Genomic DNA, 18,778 nt, shown 5'->3' on the forward strand with positions numbered 1-18,778 from the left:
GAACACACACTATTGCACGTTTTTTAATTACCACATTTAAATAGCATGCTAAACGTAATCGTTACGCGCTAAGCACGTCTTTAGCGTCCAATGTATTAATTAATATTTAATTACCCCTTTTAGATATCATGTTAATTATATCTAATGGTCAGGTAATGCAAACGCGCCAGTCGCGTTGTTAACACTATTAAAAAATTGGAAGCGCAATGCTCAGAACGAAATCAGCAACCTAGTTTGGCTATTTCGCGTGCACGCAAAATCCTCTAGACCCCGCTATATAGTATATCCATTATAATACAAATATCATCAGAACGTCACAACCTTAGCCAATATGATTTGTTTGAAGAATCATACAATTTAAACTGTAAAGTCATCATTTTTGTCCTTCTGTGTACATTGCTGTCGGCGGAAAATATCTTTGACTCTTCCCATAACGATGATGATGGTAAATGAAGTGCAAACGCACTCTACTGACACTCGCTCACTGGACTCAAAGAAAATCTTGTTTTTATTGCAGACTCGAAGAACATGGAAACGACGATCTAAGAGCACTGCCGTGTACAAATGCGCCTAGAAAAGGGATGCCGAAATGCGTGTAATGGTACGTCCACATTATCTGTTTTATTAAAAAAATATATATATAATACTACTAAATAGACTTCGTGACCTCAGTCATTATGGACTTTAATAACGCATGACTCTGATTATAACAACCTGAATAATTAATATTTTGAACACGTTGTCTTAATTAAATGCCAATAAACAAAAACTCGGAAAAATTAATGTTGCATAATATGATTTCAATTTATTTTTAAATGAATAGTGTAAATCGTGGTGATTTGTAGTTTGCAGGAATAGTGGTAAAATATCGAGTAGGTCTTTAATTGTAAATGACTTTGTAATAAATTCGACGGAAAGACGAAGAGTTGTTTAGACATAACGATTATTAATATGATATATCTTTTAAAGTGTCATTTTATTTAAAATATAATATTCTAACTTCAAACAAACACAGTTCCTAATAATCAACAGGAACGTTTATGCTAGAAATACACGAGTTTTCAAAGTATCTTACGATAATAATTATATGATATCATTATCACTAGGGACTCGAATCACGGGATTCCAATCCTGGGATCCCGAGCTATTTTCAATACCTATGAATCCTGGGATTGATATACATCAAGGGTGGGCAAACTGCGGCTAACCGGGTATTTTTTTGCGGCCCGCCATCATTAATTGTACTTCTGATTACGAATAAGTTTTTTATGATTTTTAAAAAAATATTGATAATAGATTAAAATTTGAATAATTTGTTGTTTCGTAAATGTATTATCTCAGTACGTCTTCCTTGCGTCTCGTCTCACACTATGTAACCACTATTTTCTACGTTGAACATCGTGACACATTTAAGTACTTTTAACTCCGCGTTGCAAGGAAAAAAAATATGTGCCCATGATATGGTAAAAAGTTTGAATGGATTTCAATTAAGTTATTCCTTCGACAACTATCGAATAACAACGTGGACCACTTTCCAACTTTGAAGTTACTGAATATACCAGAATATAAATTTGAAGAATATGGTAAAATTATTAAAGCTCTGAATGACGATTTTTCACAAAGATTTCGTGACTTCCAAAAAATTGAGACAAGTTTAGCAATAGTACGCGATCCATTTTCAATAGATATTGATAGTGTACCGACAGAGCTACAACTTTAGATTATTGATCTGTAGTGTGACACTGATTTAAGAGAATTGCATCGTCGTGAAGAAATCTCCAAATTTTACAATGCCCTCAATTCAGACAAACTCGACCAACTTAAAGATTATGCAAGAAAAATGTTCGTTATTTTTGGATCAACCTATATAATTATGTGAACAAACATTTTCGATCATGAACCTCAATAAAAATTCTTTACGATCAAATATCTCTGATGCCCATTTACAAGCAGTTTTGAGAATATCAACTACAAAATTAACACCTGAATTTAAAAAAATGTACAGCAGTTTCATTCTTCTCGTTAATTTTTTTGTAATGTTTATTTTTCGTGATAATAAATAGTGTATATTATCTAAAAATGGTATTTTACTTGCGGCCCGCCGTTCATTTTGAATTCTTGAATTTGGCCCTCCATCCAAAAAGTTTGCCCCCCCCCCCCCTGATATACATAATCCCGAAACTTTTTATCGGATTTTTTTTTCATTTGGTGAAATCGGCGCGCGCAACTCAAACATATAACGAAAAAAAGAACGTCTACGAACATTTTCACACACTGTTATACGTTTGCTCCGCGCCGACTTCGCCCACGTAAAACACCCCGTTAGAGAGTAGAATTGTGGATACAGTGCGTATCATGTTCACTGTGGTTTCAAGAAGAATGCTTCAGTTTTGAGAATAATATCTTTCTTTGCTAGTTGAAAGTGCACAAACTGAGTTCACATTATATTACTAGCTACCAGTTTTATGTTTGTTTTTTTAATTTATCTTATATATAAGTAAAATATAATATTTATGTAATAATATTGTTAAATACGCAAATATTGACAGATTAGACCTAATTGAATATAAAAAAATATATGTTTCATTCTGAATAGGGTTTATATTTCTAAATTACTTTAAAGTGGTCCATGTGTCCCGCCCTTACTCTATTTTTTCAGACCGTAACTGTTTATTTTATTAACATTTGTAAACATATAAACGTATAAATTATATTTACATATACAGCACTGCTAAGTAAAAACATAGTGTTTTTGTTGTTAGGGAAATAAGAACACAAATTTCGACACTATCTTTTTAGATATTATGTCAAAACAATCAAATAATTTTACATAATATAAAAGAAAAGGTAGTTTTAAACTTGTATCCAAGGCAGTATAGCTGTTAGGCTTAAATAAATATTTAAAAATCTACATTTGATTCTAAATATGGGTTTTATTTCTAAATTACCTTAAGATGATCCATTTTCCCCGACCTTACTCTATTTATTAGACTGTTTGTTTTCATCAATAAAAAATGTTGAATTTTAGATATGGGTCTTGACTGCTAGTATGTGCTTATTTGAAATTGTATTATCAACATTTTTATTAATATCTCTCCTATATAATAATAATGTGAGCGCACACTTAGGTCGTCGTTGACACAATGGATGCAGAAGAAATCGCCTTAATTGAAGCGACAATTACTTGCTCAGCGAAATTCTGCGAAGCGCGGAATCCGGTCTAGTCAATAGTAACATAAGACCTGATGGTTTTTACTAGTTGCACATACTAAGACTGAAGCTGCCATCAGTCTAGTTGATGCAAGCCGTTGCACTTTTGATATTAAAGTCTCAGATTGCGTTAAATCAGCTAAATAAACATTTTCGGACAAACAAATCTCGAGGACAACGTTACATCATGCAAATATTAATATTTAGTACATCATAGTGGCCCATGGCCCCTATAAGGGGGGGACTGACAGGGCTCTAGCCTAGGGGCTTGGGTTCAGGGGGGGCCCAGCGTGGCAGTTCGACCACATAATTGAGATAAACACACATCGTAAAGTTGCTCTTATAGTAAAAAAAGTATATTAGTAAGCGCTATTTTACTTCAGGGTTATTACCATTTTAAAATATGTATAATTATGGTTGTGCGATGCAATTTTTGGTTATTGTATGATGACTGATGATACTCGATAACTCCATAATGTGTTTAAAATCGCTAAAAATAGGTACAATGAATTTTTATTGACCTCCAACACCATTTAGAAAACGCCATTGCAGAACGTCAGACTGCCTTTAACCTTAGTAATAGGTAAGGGGGCCCGCCAAATATTCTGGCCTGGGGGCCAGCTTCAGGATGTGGGGGCCATGTAATTGCCATATGGCTGTCATACGTAAAAAGGCATTACAATATTGGGCTTATCTTGCATACTTCCCAGGTTTTTTCGGATGTTAAGGTATTATAACTCCTTAGTTAGAAGCCGACTTGAGAGTGGGTAAATTGTTTGGGCTACGCATCAATTGAAATACGACATCATGGTAGAGCAACTTCATACGAAAATTTCAAGACTCCTTTACTTGAGGTTGTATAGATACTATCCGTGGATTCTGTGGAGAACTGTCTTCCTCTTAGATATGCTTACATACTATAGTTTAAATAATAGACGATATTTATATTTGGCCACGTATTTTTTCCGACCTATACGTGGTGTAAATGAGAATTCAACCATTATTGATAGTATTAACCAGTGTGTCTCTGATAACTGACTTAAAAATTGGGAGCATCAGTTGTTTGTTCTCCTGAAGTAGAGAACTAATCTGCTATCGGTAATGCCAATTGTGAAGGCAATAACTCTGTTCAACCAAATCGCTTCGGATTTTAACATATTCCACCTACGTGAGTTTGAGGATATATGGGCACTGTTTTATAAATTTCTAAAATAGGGTCTACCTAGCTCATTCGGTGTAGGTACTTCCTTGTATCTAATTTATAATTTTTGTATTCACTCTTTCTACTGCTTAATAACTTAATACTGCAAATATTTTTTATATATACTGTTTTAATACTATTAAATGTCAAGTTGTGAATGTCTTAAATTAATAATTATTTGCAAAGTTCACCATATTATGTAAAATAATTGATTATATAATAAGATTAATTGATTTTTATAATAAGTATATGCAAATCAGGCTCGCTATTCAAATGAACTAGACCAACATTGAAATTGATGCAGAATATCAGGGACTTAAGACTATACTTAACTTATACTACTTGTTTCGTCTTTGAATGATCTTTCAATAAATTTATACAATGAAGTGACCTTAAATGTGTATAATAATATTTTATTAGTTTATTAGACTTTTTACACTTACGCGTCGAATGGCAATGGAAGTAAACCAAACATCGCGTAACCCGATAAAAAATAGTGCCCCGTTAAACCTTTTATGTTAGTTAATACATTTTCAATACCGAATATATCGGTTTGTGTGATTTTTAAAAACAGTATTTCGGTATCGAAAAATATTAAGCTAATCCTTACATAATATGAATGAAGACTAACTTATTGTTTACAACGACTTTTGCTATCAATTCAAAAAAAATCAACTTCAGTGTCTGAAAAGAAGATAAAATAACTCTGGGACAGGGAAAAATATTAGGAGAATGCACAGGCGATATTTTTATAATAAAATAAAATGTATTTTTAACTTTTAACATTTATTTATACTAATTTTCATTTTTTGCTTGTGCATTTTAGTTGATGTTACCTTACAAAAGATATTGTTACCAATAGTCAATTGCAATGTGGAGTCATTAACAAAAATTATCACGGAAGCTACAAAAAGCAACGCAAATTTTAATAAAATTTAATAATCACATTACTTTCTGTAGATAGGTACAATTGCATCTGTCACTGTTATTATCCATATAATCGTTCCATATTAATTGCATTGTTCATCGGGTAGGTACAGTCAATTTTATTCCAACAGCAAAAAGATGCGCACGAACATTTTTATTGTGCGCGCGCATCTCATTGCGCAGTATATTACCATGCGTCCCCACTGGAAAAATGTGCGATAGTTTTACAGTGCGCGCGCAGATTCTATACTGCGATTATCACTACTGCGAGAATAAAGATCAAGGTGTAGTGTTCTTAGACAACTGGGGCAACGGGCAAATGGAGTCCTTCCGCGTGGTAACCGGTCTCATCAGCGAAGTATGTGACGGTAAGGGGTTTGCCATCATCTCCGGGGTGGGAGTATGTTCCACGGACGACGACGACATCCTCGAGCTTTCCATCTTCATTCTTCAGGCTTCTCAGCTCACCGACTTCATCACGGACGATGGCGTTTTCGGTTTCGAATCTGAAAATTGTAAATAATTCAAATTAGGTATATTAAAATATATTATACAAAGTCATCCTGAACATTATGCATATTATGATATAAGTAAGTATACGTCATATGGAATCGAACGCCTTCTCATAGTCTATATTCTATAAAACACATAGCTTGAAAAAATGACAATCGTTGGACAAATTTAGTCATCTAGTGGTATCCAAGAGGTACAAAATCTCCGCAAGGTAGACCTAGAGGCCGCTGAATCGAGGAAATAATAAAGTTATGTGGAAAACTTGGCAACACAATGCACAGGACCGAGAGAAATGTAATCGACTTAGAGAGGCCTTCATCCAGCAGTGGATAGATTCAGGCTGATGATGATATTATGTCATATTATTCTTTAACACGTGTAAATTTTATTCAATATTTCTTCCTACTCGAGAATTAAATCTTGTTACTTATCTTGTTATCACCCAGAAGCCAATATACATCTTATTATGTTTGCGTCTCATGCCTGTACCTCAAATTAATATATTATATAAATACGGCATATGTACGATTAGTTGGGATATATTATTAAAGTGTATATAGGTACCTTAATCTATTATTCAACTAATTCTGTGACTATATACGTTAATTTGGATTTAATCGTTGCTTTTAGCTCAACATCATTCTATTTTCTGACGTTTTGAAACTTGTTTTTTTTTTTTTGTTATCGGATTGTTGAGAATTTTTGATTAATTCAAAATAGAAAAAAATACCATAAATTTAAATTATGTTAAATATATACTGATGCAATGTGTGAAAGACCTTCACCTTTGACAACGACGTGTTTGCGACGGGTCAATCATTGGTTTACATACATTTTAAATCTATCTTAATTTTTATTCAAATTTATGTTGGATTATATTCTTAATCATTCTTTTTTAGTGTAGTCTTTATAAAAACCTGTTTATTAATTTTTTTTAATAGTGGATTTATTCCGTACCTATTTAAAAATGTTAGATTAAAAAAAATTGTCTATGACTGAAACTAAATATAGTATTGTATTTATTTATGTACATAACAACATTAAAATTCATATTATTTGGCATATTGTCTTATCATTGAAATGTGTCTTATTTTGCATTGAGCGTTTCTCATATAAATACTCCTTATGTAGTTGATTTATTAATGGTGTCAGTTGAGATCTTAATTTAAAATATATAATTTTTCTAATAAGCATATGTGTTTCTCACTTTTAAAAACTATGTTTTTCAATTAAAATGAATGCTACGTACTTAATATTGTGTGTTCATTCATGGATAAAAATCTATTCAATATATTTGATACGTTTCTTACAATTATTAGGGTTTGCGATAATGTAGGTATAAAATAAAATTTAAATGAAAATATTTTTACCCGAATCTGTATGAGCCTGCGGGGTCCAGGTTGTAGTCTGACCTGATGGTCTTGAAGTCAGCTTCCTTGAATCCTTGAGAAGCGGCTGACGCCATGGCTACTGCCACCACGAAGAAGAAGACGACTGACTGTAAACATAAAAAAATCATTAATTATTAATTGATTGAGAATAGCTCTAGTTTAGTATGGTATAATTAGTTTAAAAGGGAATAACATAACTAAACAACTCAGTATTTCCAACCTTTAGTTAGGCCGGTGGACTAAATTAATTGCAATCTGGTTTCCATGAAGGGAAATTATTAATAAAGTTGGTCGTTTTACAAGTTTAAAAGGGTGTTCGACAAGAGTGAACACTCTCGCTTACGTTTTTTTTTTATTTATGGAAAGTCCAGGTCAGTTGAGAGCTATAAATTTGGTGTTTCAATAAGTTGATAATGACAACTATCTAATCTTTCAACAGCTATCAATTTTAATAATACAAATTTTGTTTATATAAAAACAGTGAGATTTTAACTAAATATTTGGTCAGACATTTTAAGCTATTCAATAATCAACGCAAATTCATTTCAGTGACGGAATATTAAGACAACCTGTTCAGCATGTATAGAATTAATCCCAAATTTGAACGAACATCTTTTCACAAATTAATATTTCAGAAAATCACGAATCGACAAAGATTAAATCAATTAATAATCTAATACGCTAAGTAAAGTACTCTAATGTAAGGTCGCTACTTAACTATTTAATTCCTAAGTGGTTTATAAAAAGGTACATTTTAACACAGTTAATAAGCTCTCTATTATATTGATTATTTTATAATATTGTGGCAAAGTCTAAATAATTGTATATAAGAACTTACTATTGAAACAAAAAAATTATGCTAATAAAACCAACTGTAAAGTTTAAAAAATGATTAATTGGAAAATAAATAATAATTCAATGATTGTACTTACGAGTTGCATGTTGATAGTTGAAGTAAGATACTAAACTGATAACATCCATATTCTGTTATCCCCTTTTATACTATTTTAAAACCGATTCATAAAAATTAACATACGATAGTCAAGTTCCATTTAAATCTTAATATCGGTGATGGACGTTACTTCACACACAACGGGAATAAATTAAAAAAGACATTTCAAAACCGGATAATCAATAATGTGAACGAAACTCGTCTTCGCATTATTATATTTGGCATTTAAAAACTATTGTGTTTGAAATCAAAGATTTATCCTTCAATATGTAACAAAACTTCGTTGGATAATAAAAAAATACGTCTTTTAGGAATATTTTTTAAATTCTTCGGTTGACAACAGATATGTGAACTTTTAATATGAGTGTGAATTATTACATTATTTATATCTCGAAGCGATCAAGGTAAATGAAATCCTTGTCAATAATTTTAGGTACGAGCGACATAGTGCTAATTACTGATAGTCGAGAAGATTAAATTTGCAAATACCTACTCATATACAGAACAAAGAAAGCCTGCGACAAATATGACCACTTATAGGGTAACAGGACGATTACATCTTGAACAAAAACCTCTCAGACGCCAATTTGAAATGTTATAGGATGGTTTTATTTATTTATAACATAGAAACACTTTGGACCGTTGGTTATAGTATGTTATAGTATATATAAAATAGAAACACTTCCGGTTTTATTATTTATTCCGAGTTCATAGAGATTAGTAAACAATAACAGAGAATACTTCAAATGGTACACGAAAACAGATTAACAAGATAAGATGACTTGCTCGACCAAATAACCTGATGAACTTGACAAAGGATTAATTCAGTTCAGGTAGGTATCATATTTGACAACTAGACACCACACTTATCACTGGAAACGAATCTCGATAGCGTAAGGTGCTTATTCTCAAAATAGAGGACCTGTATGATCAAAAGGGTCAGAGCTAATCAGACTAAACTGACTGGCTGTAAGACTGTGAGAGATATCTGAGAGATCTGTGAGAGATAAATATAATAAAAAATAATTAATAGGTAAGTAAATAAAATGAGAAAATTTTAAATTATAAGTTAAAATTTTAGATTATAAGTTTTTGTAACGCTGGTGGTATTTTATGTGCTTTATAAATATTTTTACTGACTTATAATTCAATTAAAATATTTTATTTATTTATTTAAGAAAACAAAAGATTGTAGATATAATAAATCAAAATTTAGGACGTTCACAGCATGAGATTTACATTATAACAATTAATATTACTCTCACAAGAGAGAAGAGAAGAAATAAAACATAAACAATTTTACACAGTAAAAAAAAAGTTTCCAAAACAAAATGCACAGTACATCATTGAAAATGACGACTTCTTTAGGCAGCGCATTGACTAATCTTGCATCCCTTGCTAATCGTTCCTGACTCAAGAAAATAGTCCTGACCCAGAATAGGTAATTTACAGGCGTATTTAAATTTATTTTTTTAAGATGCCACGATTGGAAAGCATCCCTCGTAATAGCAGACAAAAATGTCCCAAAAGCAGAAGTGACCTACGATATTCGAGAGAGTGAAGAGTGAGCATGCCTTGTAGAAAGGCAGTTGGAAAGTAATCGTTTGACGAATTATTAAAAGAAAAATAAAAAGGTATATGTCTTAAAATAAATTCATCGAAGAAATTTCGGCTGAACGCGTTCTAAAATAAGCTTGTATGAAACCTCATAAGGACTCCAGATAATAGACTCATATTAAAAAATACTTCGGACTAAAGAGACTAAATAATATTAAACTAAGTAATATTATCTTATGGTAATACCTATATTATGTTAAAGATTCTCATTTGTAAAAGTATTCTTGAGTAAGCGGACAATGCGTCCTGACGCTGGATGCGGAGTCGAAGACCTGGCAGTAAAAGTGGAATGCCTCCACCAAGGGCAGGCACTCATATTTGTTTTTCCTTGGCGTACAATGGCGATTGGAGATAACCAAGTTTACCCCTGACCACTACACCAGTCACACAGTTCTTGATTGGCCATGGTGGATTCGCTTCTAAGCTTTTCGAACTTGGACTTTTCACCCAAACAACATATCCATGTGGCGGAGAACAACAGTATGCAAGCCGCATCCTCTGGAAATGTCAGAGAATCTGCTCCGAGAAAGAAGAGGTGCTCCCCAAGTCGGTCCATCTATCTTTTGGTCCCATCAAGCCGTCCGACCTAGTCACCACAAAGGCCAATTTTATAGGTTTTAAATACTTTGCGGCGTCTTTCGCACCACGAGTGTAAAACCAAGGCATCTGCAAAAGACATATTTTGGATATATTAGGGTTTGAAGTCTTCGTTTTGTTAGGAGAAATAGAGTTTCTAAAAAACAATCATAATATTTGGTTTATATCTACATTATATTGCATGTTCTTTCAGTTACTTCACTTTTACATTATCAAGTTCATGACTTTTGCAGTTGTTTTGCATTTAATCTCGAAATTTAAAAATTTGCAGGTGCCTTGGTTTTTCACTCACGGTGCGTATATTGCGGACATGAAGATATCTTCACATAGTTTTTGTATGTCCGTATTGTTTTGGCTTTGTTTTTTGTATTATATATATACCATTAAATTATTTTTCATTTATATATTATTTATTTAATGTTAGTTTTCTATGCTTTTCTCTCCCATGGCACTTTTATTAAATTATGCCAATCAGTAAACTCAGTTAAAGCTCAATTGAAAGCGTGGTGACCTCAGTTTTAGATGTCTGCTCCTGAGACATTACCAGGCGTAAAAATGCTGATGCTTCATATCCACATGTAGAGCCCCGTAATATGCTCGATTAAGACCGAGTATGGTGTGGGGCGGTTGATTTGGAGGGGTCATTGTTTGTGTTGTTGAACATCTCAATATTTTCTTAATTAATTTTCGCCCTCTCTTTATCTTTAAAATGTGCATATTAAAAACATAATTTTTAATTCAGCCAGGGAAAAAATGAAACATTAATTTTTGTGGAATCTATTTAGGTTAGGTTAGGTTAGGTAATTATTTCGTTGTACCTAGTCACCCAATCATTCTAAACATATTATATTGATTAAGATGAGATATCCTTAGCTTTCCGGCAAAGTCCCGTTTATTTGAGGCTTTCTAGCGATTAGGAATGCATAAATAATTAGGTATATAATTTGATTTATTATGGCGTATTGAAAATCTGTGCTATTAAAAATCTATCAACATAATAGAGATAGGACAATTTCAATATTAAATTTATATTTATAAAGGTCATAGTTACATTTATCGTTGTTCTGTTTTGTCACTGTTCTGTTTTGTCATTTTCTGTTTTGTCATGTTCTATTTTGTCATGGAACCGTTCCAATTAGATTAATCCTAACCTAACCTAACCTAGTAAAGACATCTCATAAAATTCGCCACATGTTGTAGCATACGTACAAATATACTCCACGGTGAAATGTAACGGATTTAGACACGACTTGTTGATTATTTATAGAAACGCGTACTATAAGTTGTCTAGTATATCTTCTTTTGGGTCTTTTTTTATCGTAGATTCTTTTTACTAGGTTAGGTTAGGTTAGTATTAATCTAATTAGAACAGTACTATTTGTAAACTATTGCTGCATTTTGTATGATACACACAAATGTATTCCACGGTGAAATGTTCAACGAAGAACTCGTCATTTGATAAAATGTTATACGAACTCATGTTGCACGTACTGCGGCGCACGAATGAGTGTCCCACGATGAACTGCATACGTAAAACTTACATGTAACCGTCAACTGAATGTATGGAATTAGTCGATAATGTCCAACTAATAGTATAAAACTAGTGATTATCGTAATTAAATTAACTATATGGATTAAGTCAAAGTCTATGTATTTTTGCCATGACATGAAGCTGTAAAATTCGACGGTAGTACTAGTTATAGCTCATACTTCAAATGCAATAATATGATAAATAGCTGTATGCAGAAAAGGATGTATGTCGCATATTGAAATAGATAGTAATAATTTGAACGAAATGCAATAAAATTCTTCATTTATTTCAAATACCGCTTGGGATTCGGAGATCATCAATTATTGGAATTAACATGGTAATTGTCAATTCAGTGTCACAGCCTGAGTATAGTTTGGTTTTAAGTAGGTAATATTATATTGAATTAACTAATACTTATTCTAGGAAATTATTGAGACATACTAGGAAAACATATGGCATACATAATATTGCATTTTATCGATGAGTCGCAATTAGGGACTCCAATCCCGAGCCAAAATTCTGATCCCGGGATTTCGGGATTACACTTTGACAATCCCGAAATCCCGAGACTGGTCTCGGGATTGACATTTTTTCCATTGTTAATATAAAATTTTTATATTTATAAATAACATTGATAAAATCAGTCAAAAAAAAAATCTAGTATAATTTATATTATTTAAGACATTTATTGTTAATATTGTATATCTACGTCCAATCTTGGAAATACATAAGTTTAATGGAGTAAATAATATTGTATTATAAATAATAATGTGAATTTAATATGAGATTGCTGTTTCTGATAGTAAAGACTTGATGAATGGATTAGCGAGATTTAAAATAGTAAAGCAAATAATCATGGTGTACTTATGGCCTTTCCGCTTCATAAATCTAATTAGTCAGCCAAATATGAAACTGCCGTAAAAGTATGAGATTATGGTGGAATTACTTTGTTAAAAGTGCGAAGCATTGTTTTTTTCCAATTTTTCTCATTTTTATTAATTTATGTGAAAAAATAAAATGAATCGACAACTTACACATGGGTACACGACAACTCACACATCAAACATCATTCAAACTCAGTTTATTTCTAATATAGGTAGTTATTTGTTATTAAAAGTATGTTTTCTGTTATATTTTCGTTTTTATTTTATTTTCCATAAAAATTGATAAAAAAATCAATCCCGAAAGTTTCGGTATTATGTTTATCAATCCCGGGATTCATAGTTATCGAAAATAGCTCGGGATCCCGGGATTGGAATCCCTAGTCGCAATGAATGGCATTTTTATTAAATGAAACAATTTAATTAAACCAATATTAAAATTAGATGATTAGAAAAGGTCCACGATGGCTGAGCGGCGACGCAGCAGGCTTCTACCGTGAGTCCCGAGATCGAATTCCGAGTATGGCAAACATTCCTACAATTCCTACAGTGGTCCTAATAGGTTGAACAAGTGACTAATATCCATTTCTCGTAAAGCAAAAATCTGTTAAGAAACCTCTTCGTGAGCCATTTTTTCTATGTGCCTTTATTGATACCTCGCATTTACTATCGAGTTTCTTTAAAAAATTCGGCACGCAAACTATTCTAGTTGATGCTAAGTCAAAGAAAATTTGCGCCGGCTGAGAAAAATGCCTTATTGAAAACCATTCGTCTACCCGCATCAGATATTATTAATTTGAATTCAGCCATAGTCTATGAAACTGCCTTGAAAAAACACTGATAATTCCTTTTTAGTGCAATGTGGTGGTGATTCTGATGAATATGAGAACTGCGATTTGTAGTCGCATTTTTAATAATTTTCCCGTGGAGAAAGAAGTCGCAGCCAATAAATTATTCAGACATAACTTTATGTTTAATATAAAAAATTGAATCTGGTGGGAAGCTATGCTGGAAATAATACTACAGTAAGTTGTAACGATAACATAAAAGTCTACAAATACCCATGGGAGACCGGACTTTTGAGAGAAAATGTATGTAGAAAACCAAAGCTTTACTTGGACTACGCCATTAAAATGGATAATTATTGTATTAATGTATTAAGATCTCATTGTTAGCTGTTCATTCAGAGTATAATAAATACTTCTATGGAAGGGGAGGATATTGGCATTTTTAAATGAAAATAAATATTTTTTTTTTTATGTTTTAACATTTATTTTAAAGTTTTTTTTTTCATATTTTTTTGCTTGTGCACATTTATTTGTTGTAGGGCTCAACGCTGATATTTCTCCAAAGACTTTGTTACCAATAGTCCTTTTCAATATGTCAGCGTCTACAAAATTTATCACGGAATCTATCAAAAGCAAGCATTTTCCAATAAAAATCAGGAAACACATTAGTTTCAGTAGGTAAAATTTCATATAAGTTACAGTCGGTTTTTAAATTCATCTCATTCCATTTTCATCGCATTGTTTCATCGAGTACAGCCAGTTTTATTCTAGCAATAGCGAAAGGAACTTACGCGCAAACATGTTTAGTGTGCGCGCGCAGATCCTTTAGTTTGAAGTGCGCAGTATATATCCGTACGTGCACACTGGAAAAATGTACGACAGTTTTACAGTGCGCACGCAGGTTCTATACCGCGATTATCACTATTGCAAGAAGATCAAGGTGTAGTGTTCTTAGACAACTGGGGCAACGGGCAAGTGAAGTCCTTCCGCGTGGTAACCGGTCTCATCAGCGAAGTATGTGACGGTAAGGGGTTTGCCATCATCTCCGGGGTGAGAGTATGATCCACGAACAACGACGACGTCCTCGAGCTTGCCATCTTCGTTCTTCAGGCTTCTCAGCTCACCGACTTCATCACGGACGATGGCGTTTTCGGTTTCAAATCTAAAAATCGAAAATAATAGAAATGATATTATCATATATTATAGATTATACCTTATACAATCTTGCACAGAGTTATCAATTTTCTATATAAATATTAAAAAGGGACATAGTTAAATAACTAATACTGTACACATTAGTTCGCGTACATATTAAAGGTTTTTCTTGGGATTAAGACGTTCCCAAAACAAATTTGAATGGTCCTCTTTGTTCAATGCGCCATGACATACCTCCAAAGGGTGTATACAGTTAAAAGCATCCAGACTGGTGATATGGCTTCAATTTAGAATACTCCAAACATGTCACATATTCATAATTATGATTTACTATATAGCATCAAAATTCATGTATTGTGTTAAGATATATAATCTTTCAAATCAAGTGAAATTGAATAACAATATTTTAGATACACGTTGACATAATACATGTTTAGGTGTGATGTAGATTCGATAGTATGTAAGCTAGATTTTTTTACATAATTTAAAATATCTCATTACTTACACCAACATTTAAATAATAAATACATATATATTATGCAAATTTAGTACTTAAGAAAATATTCATTGGTGCAATAAACTCATAAATTCTCCAAACAAACGACTGCAAATTTGAGTAAGTATGAATTTTTTTCGTATACTCCTTATGAAAACGCATGCTGTATCACGTGTTATTAATTTAAAATTAAAATAAGGAATCATAACACCAATAACAATAGCATAATATTATGTAGTACGTTAGCATTTATACTGGCCATCAACGATTTACTTTGGTATTCACGTAATTGCATTGACTATTTTAGGATTATTTTTCTTGGCGAAAAATACATGAATTATTATGAGTTTATTGCATGTGGTATTTTACTGGCCACTTTACACTAAATAATCTATGAGTGATATTGAGCGATGTTATCATAGGTCAGCGTGTTTCTATTTTCTGATGTTTTGATTTTTTTAAAGATTAGTGTTTTGAAAACTGGTTTTTGATTAATTTTTATCAATGATATTATATTCGTGCAGTATGTCAGAAGACCTGATAGATATCAAAATTCTACATAAATATGATGAAATAGTAATCGTTACTAGAAAATTAAAAATTCAAATGTAAAAATAATAACATTAAAATTCACGCCGTTTGTCATTTTTTTTCTGTATAGATAACCGACATTAAAATTTATATGTAGGCATCTTGATTTTATTTACACCTCATTAAAATTAAAATAAAAGGCACCCATCCGTTCAAATTATCTTCAAAAACATAGGATTACTGAACATACCTAATTTTGAAAACACTTCTGAAAAAATATATTATAACCAATAGCAAAAATCCCCGCAGGAATCAAACCTACATCTCTCGGGTATCGTGCCCGTGCACATAGACCACTATCTTAAAGGAGACATACTTCATTGCGACAAATTTTAACTAATGACGTTTAATACTCACTGAAGCGCTTTCGAAATTGAGCTACTATTCGCTATCAGGCTTTTGTATTTTAAATAAAAATAGGTTTTACTTTAACCACTAACCGACGTCACGGATCACTCTAAGATTTTTTGTTGTAACTTACTTGAACTTGCTAATATTTTTTTAATTTAGTAACTTATTTTTTTTATTCAACGAATAATTCACAAGATTTAAGAATGTAACATTCTAATTATTGAACATACATAATTAGTGAATCTTGTGAATTATTCGTTGAAAAAAATAGCTAATTACATAGAGAATTGCGATGCAATGTGGGTAAAATGAGAATAGACATATTTTTACCCGAATTTGTATGAGCCAGCAGGGTCCAGGTTGTAGTCAGCTCTGAGGGTCTTGAAGTGAACAGGGTTGAATGGTGGGGATACAGCCGATGCTGCGGCAACGACCACCACGACGAGGAATACGACTGACTGTGAACATTTAAAAAAAATCGTTTTAGATGGTTTTTTTTTGGCATTAAAATCAAAATAGTAGACATTATTTTGACTGTCATTTTTAAGGCATACTATCTCTGACTCTCACAGAATTTCACAGCATATTATAGTAAGAGTAAAGGTATTTGCAAACAATGGTTCGTTCAGATAATCAAGTGTAGGTATTTAGTCAAATTAGGAATACTGAATATTTTAATGTTCCAAAATCAAAAGCAGGATCTAACGGAGCTTTTGTTAAAGCTTCTGTATATGCCGGAAAGATGTAGATATGTAGCGGGTAGAGCTTAATATTAATTTGTGATCTGAGAATTGGCATTTAACACAATTTAAAATCTATTTTATTTGATTTGAAAGAATTTGATTGTTTTTATAACTCCACAAATTTAAGTTGGCATTGTAATACTATCAAAGGAGTTATATCATCAAATTAATATAAAATCAATCCTCAAATTGTAGGTCACAAACTAAATCAACTTAAAAATATTTTAGAACATAATATAATATTATATTATATTATACCTGCTAAATGATTAAAATGTATGGGTAATGATATTTTACCAACAAATTTTTAAACAGGATAAAACCAAAGTTATCTTATGATCGTTCTTTACCATCGATGTTACTAATATAAATAAAAGTTCTCTACCATTAATTTTTCATTGTTTCATGTGGTGACAGGATGTTAACTATATATCATCTACTAATCAATCAATTGTGTATGCTAATATGTACTTTTTTTAAAATAATACAATAATAGAATATGTACTACTTACGAATTGCATGTTGATAGTTGAAGTAAGATACTGCACTGATATCGTTCGTTTAGCGTCATCCTCTTTTATACTATTTTAAAACTATTCATCAAACTAGTATAACGCACATTAAGTCACATTTAAATTTTAATCTCGGTTAATGTTGAACATTTTTCCTCTTTTAGTGGGAATAAATTAAAAAAAACTCACGTAAAAACCGGAGAGGTAATGATACAACCAAAACCCGTCTTTGTGGTATTCATATTTGACATTTAACAAGTATTATGTTTTCAGTACATATTATGATGTATTTATTATTCATCAATGTAACAAAGTATCGATTGATAATAAAAATCATGTCATTGTAAAATGTTTTTAATGCTCTTGGGTTGACAACAAATGGAATGACACTGAATAAGTGTATGTATTAATAATTACATATATGTTGCTCAACAGTCGGTTGCTCAACAACTGAGATTTTTGGAGGCACACCATGGTACCCATATGCTCCACATATGTAAATAATAAGAAGCATTTACTTGATTTCCACATTACAAATTGATAATATAAATTATATTAAAGTCTACAGGATGGTATTTGACTCGATAGCTTATTCAGTTGTAAAATAAACGACGTGAAAAAATATTTTTATTTTTATAATCTTTAAAAATATAGAAATATTCAATGCACAAGACAGAAAACAAAAAAAAGTCACAAGAAACGAAAAAATTAGTGTAAATAATAATTCTGAATTAAAGACCAAATACAGTTTTTACGCATCACTGTCTAATAAAATTTATGAAATAGAAACTTCGTCATTAATCCATTTTAAGACGTAAGGTGAAAATTCGAATTGATGTAAATATGTAAATGCATAGGCATGTATTATTCAGAAATTAAATGTATGTACTTACAAATGCGACTATAACTTCGCGAAATTAATTTATCCCAATTTTTATCGTGTCCGGAAATTTGCACGTATGCAGTTCGCCGTATCACACTTCACCGTGAAATGTTGTATCGGAAATATATCGCAGTATAATATATTTTTTGAGTCGTATAGTACTGAAATTAAATTCATGTATACATAAAACACGGTTTTTGTCGGTTTACAGGAAGCCAGCGGCAAACAATTTTTGAAAATAGCCTATATACTGGATTATTTGTTATGTTAGGTTAGGTTATCGTCTGCAATGCTCCACGAACAACGCGTATTTTTTTCATCTCTTTCCGATAAGAGAACTCACGGTGAACTGTGCTACTGTGAAATGTAATACGTTCAATTTACATGTAACCATTTTTATTGGCACATGTCGAGTATTCATTATGTTGTAATCCGAAAA

The 18,778-nt window shown here is 31.9% G+C and overlaps 2 protein-coding genes across 2 annotated transcripts; both read right to left on the minus strand.

The window, feature by feature from the left end:
- Positions 1-5,178: 5,178 nt before the first annotated feature.
- Positions 5,179-8,214, minus strand: LOC147065141 (larval cuticle protein 16/17-like). Its single transcript, XM_085956755.1, has 3 exons — positions 8,175-8,214; positions 7,222-7,349; positions 5,179-5,844 (listed from the first exon to the last, which is right to left on the minus strand). The coding sequence occupies exons 1-3, from the start codon at positions 8,181-8,183 to the stop codon at positions 5,634-5,636; spliced, it is 348 nt and encodes a 115-aa protein (XP_085812881.1). The 5' UTR covers positions 8,184-8,214; the 3' UTR covers positions 5,179-5,633.
- Positions 8,215-14,067: 5,853 nt separating this feature from the next.
- LOC147065142 (larval cuticle protein 1-like) lies at positions 14,068-17,496 on the minus strand. The gene is made up of 3 exons (XM_085957184.1): positions 17,457-17,496; positions 16,532-16,659; positions 14,068-14,770 (listed from the first exon to the last, which is right to left on the minus strand). The coding sequence occupies exons 1-3, from the start codon at positions 17,463-17,465 to the stop codon at positions 14,560-14,562; spliced, it is 348 nt and encodes a 115-aa protein (XP_085813310.1). The 5' UTR covers positions 17,466-17,496; the 3' UTR covers positions 14,068-14,559.
- Between the last annotated feature and the right edge of the window lie 1,282 nt (positions 17,497-18,778).

The sequence above is a fragment of the Rhyacophila brunnea genome, unplaced genomic scaffold, assembly GCF_057557595.1.
Source record: "Rhyacophila brunnea isolate RB1 unplaced genomic scaffold, BYU_Rbru_1.0 scaffold_6, whole genome shotgun sequence".
NCBI classification, from domain to species: Eukaryota; Metazoa; Arthropoda; class Insecta; order Trichoptera; family Rhyacophilidae; genus Rhyacophila; species Rhyacophila brunnea.

Excerpts from the sequence above, each read along its gene's own strand:
- LOC147065141 (XM_085956755.1), bottom strand. Across the intron at positions 5,845-7,221 it reads GCAGGCTCATACAGATTCGG|ATTCGAAACCGAAAACGCCA; the intron begins GTAAAAATATTT and ends TACAATTTTCAG.
- LOC147065142 (XM_085957184.1), bottom strand. Across the intron at positions 14,771-16,531 it reads GCTGGCTCATACAAATTCGG|ATTTGAAACCGAAAACGCCA; the intron begins GTAAAAATATGT and ends TTCGATTTTTAG.